This window comes from Chionomys nivalis, chromosome 8 (genome assembly GCF_950005125.1).
Source record: "Chionomys nivalis chromosome 8, mChiNiv1.1, whole genome shotgun sequence".
Lineage (NCBI taxonomy): Eukaryota > Metazoa > Chordata > Mammalia > Rodentia > Cricetidae > Chionomys > Chionomys nivalis.
This window is the reverse complement of record NC_080093.1, coordinates 93,875,794-93,877,582: the sequence shown is the minus strand read 5'-3', so window position 1 is coordinate 93,877,582 and position 1,789 is coordinate 93,875,794. Positions and strand designations below refer to the sequence as shown.

The 1,789-nt window shown below is 36.8% G+C and overlaps 1 protein-coding gene across 1 annotated transcript; it reads left to right on the top strand.

Moving 5' to 3' along the window:
• The first annotated feature begins 462 nt into the window (after window positions 1–462).
• On the top strand, window positions 463–1,413 carry LOC130880612 (olfactory receptor 52P1-like). Its single transcript, XM_057779729.1, has one exon. The coding sequence runs from the start codon at window positions 463–465 to the stop codon at window positions 1,411–1,413; it is 951 nt and encodes a 316-aa protein (XP_057635712.1).
• Window positions 1,414–1,789: the final 376 nt, after the last annotated feature.

Below are 1,789 nucleotides of genomic sequence, written 5' to 3'. Positions count from 1 at the left end.
CTCGAAAAAACAAAAAAACAAACAACAACAACAACAAAAAATAAAAGATGACATATCAAAATATTTCCCAATTGTTGAATCACTTTTTATATTTTGTTTAAGTCTCCATATTTTATTGCAATTTCTTAAAAACCATTGGCTTAAACACAATGCACATTTATTTTATCAACTTCACTTTTCATAAAAATGAGAAATTTGTAGTAAGATTTAATTAAATATTCAATTGACAAAGTCAACAATTAACATGTAATGAATGTAATATTTTCTTTTGCAGATAAAGTCGCTGAAGCTCCATAGAATGTGATAGTTTACCTGAGTCTTTTTAGAATTTTGGAAATCTAGGTTTGAAATTCTAGATTCCACACATAAGAACCTTGGAAGAAATGCTTTGCAATCTGTCTCGGCATTTTGGGGATTATCCTAGTTATTATCAACTAACCTTAAAACATCCCTAGTTTTAGCATGGTAAACAATACCACACATCACTACATTTCATTTTTCTACTTGGTTGGTATTCCTGGCTTGGAAACTTTTCATTGCTTCATCAGCATTCCCGTCTGCTTCCTGCTTGTCCTGACCTTGCTGGGGAACACCATAATCCTTGCTACTGTCAAGCTAGAACCAAGCCTCCACCAGCCTATGTATTTCTTCCTTTGCATGCTGGCAATGACTGATATGCTTCTTACATGCTCCACAGCCCTGAAAATGCTTGCTATTTTCTGGTTTGATGAGCACTGGATTGAGTTTGATGTCTGTCTAACACAAATGTATTTTATCCACACACTTTGCATTTTTGAGTCAGCCATCCTGGTGGCCATGGCTTTTGATCGCTTTGTGGCCATTTGCATCCCACTGCATTATTCGACCATCCTTACATCTTCCATGGTTATTAAACTGGGCTTAGTTGGGTTGAGTCGAGCTCTGTTCATGGTTTTGCCATGTCCTCTTCTAATTAAGAGGCTGCCCTACTACACAAACTATATTATCCATCATGCCTACTGCGAGCACATGGCTGTGGTGAAGTTGGCCAGTGCTAACACTCTCATTAACAGAGTATATGGAATTTCAGTGGCCCTTTCGGTGATAGCATTGGATCTATGGCTCATAGCTACATCTTATGTAAAAATTCTCCAGGCAGTGTTCCGTCTCTCTTCCCAGAATGCCCGCTCTAAAGCCCTGGGCACCTGTGCTGCCCATGTCTGCATCATTCTTGCGTTCTATACACCTGCACTGTTTAGTTTCCTAACTCATCGCATTGGCAAGAATGTATCTCCAAGTGTCCACATTATCTTGTCAAGCCTATACCTTCTAGTGCCCCCCACAGTCAATCCCTTGGTGTATGGTATCAAGACAAAACAGATTCGGGACCGGGCGCTGAGCCTCTTCTCACACTTGAAAATTGTTGAATACTAAATTATTTTAACAAGAATTGTGGTGGTAGAATATGTCTCGTGACATAATAGGGCGTTAACTACTTTTGCTATGATTCTATTGTAAAATGCTACTTCTCTTTCACATTATTTTTTATAGGAGAGATTTATGGTATGATGCAATATTTCTCTCTTAATTTTCCCTTTGTAATTTTATGCTAACCATGTCTAATATATCTTATCATGCAGTATCTTCACTTTATACAGTCCAGGTTCAGATGATGTATGTATTTCCCATCAATATATATAATATATATCTTATTATAAATTTCTCTGTCTATACATTTTAAGTGTATATATATTACGCTGTCTGCATATTTAGTGCCATATTTTCAGGAAAATGAATGTAATAATTTCAG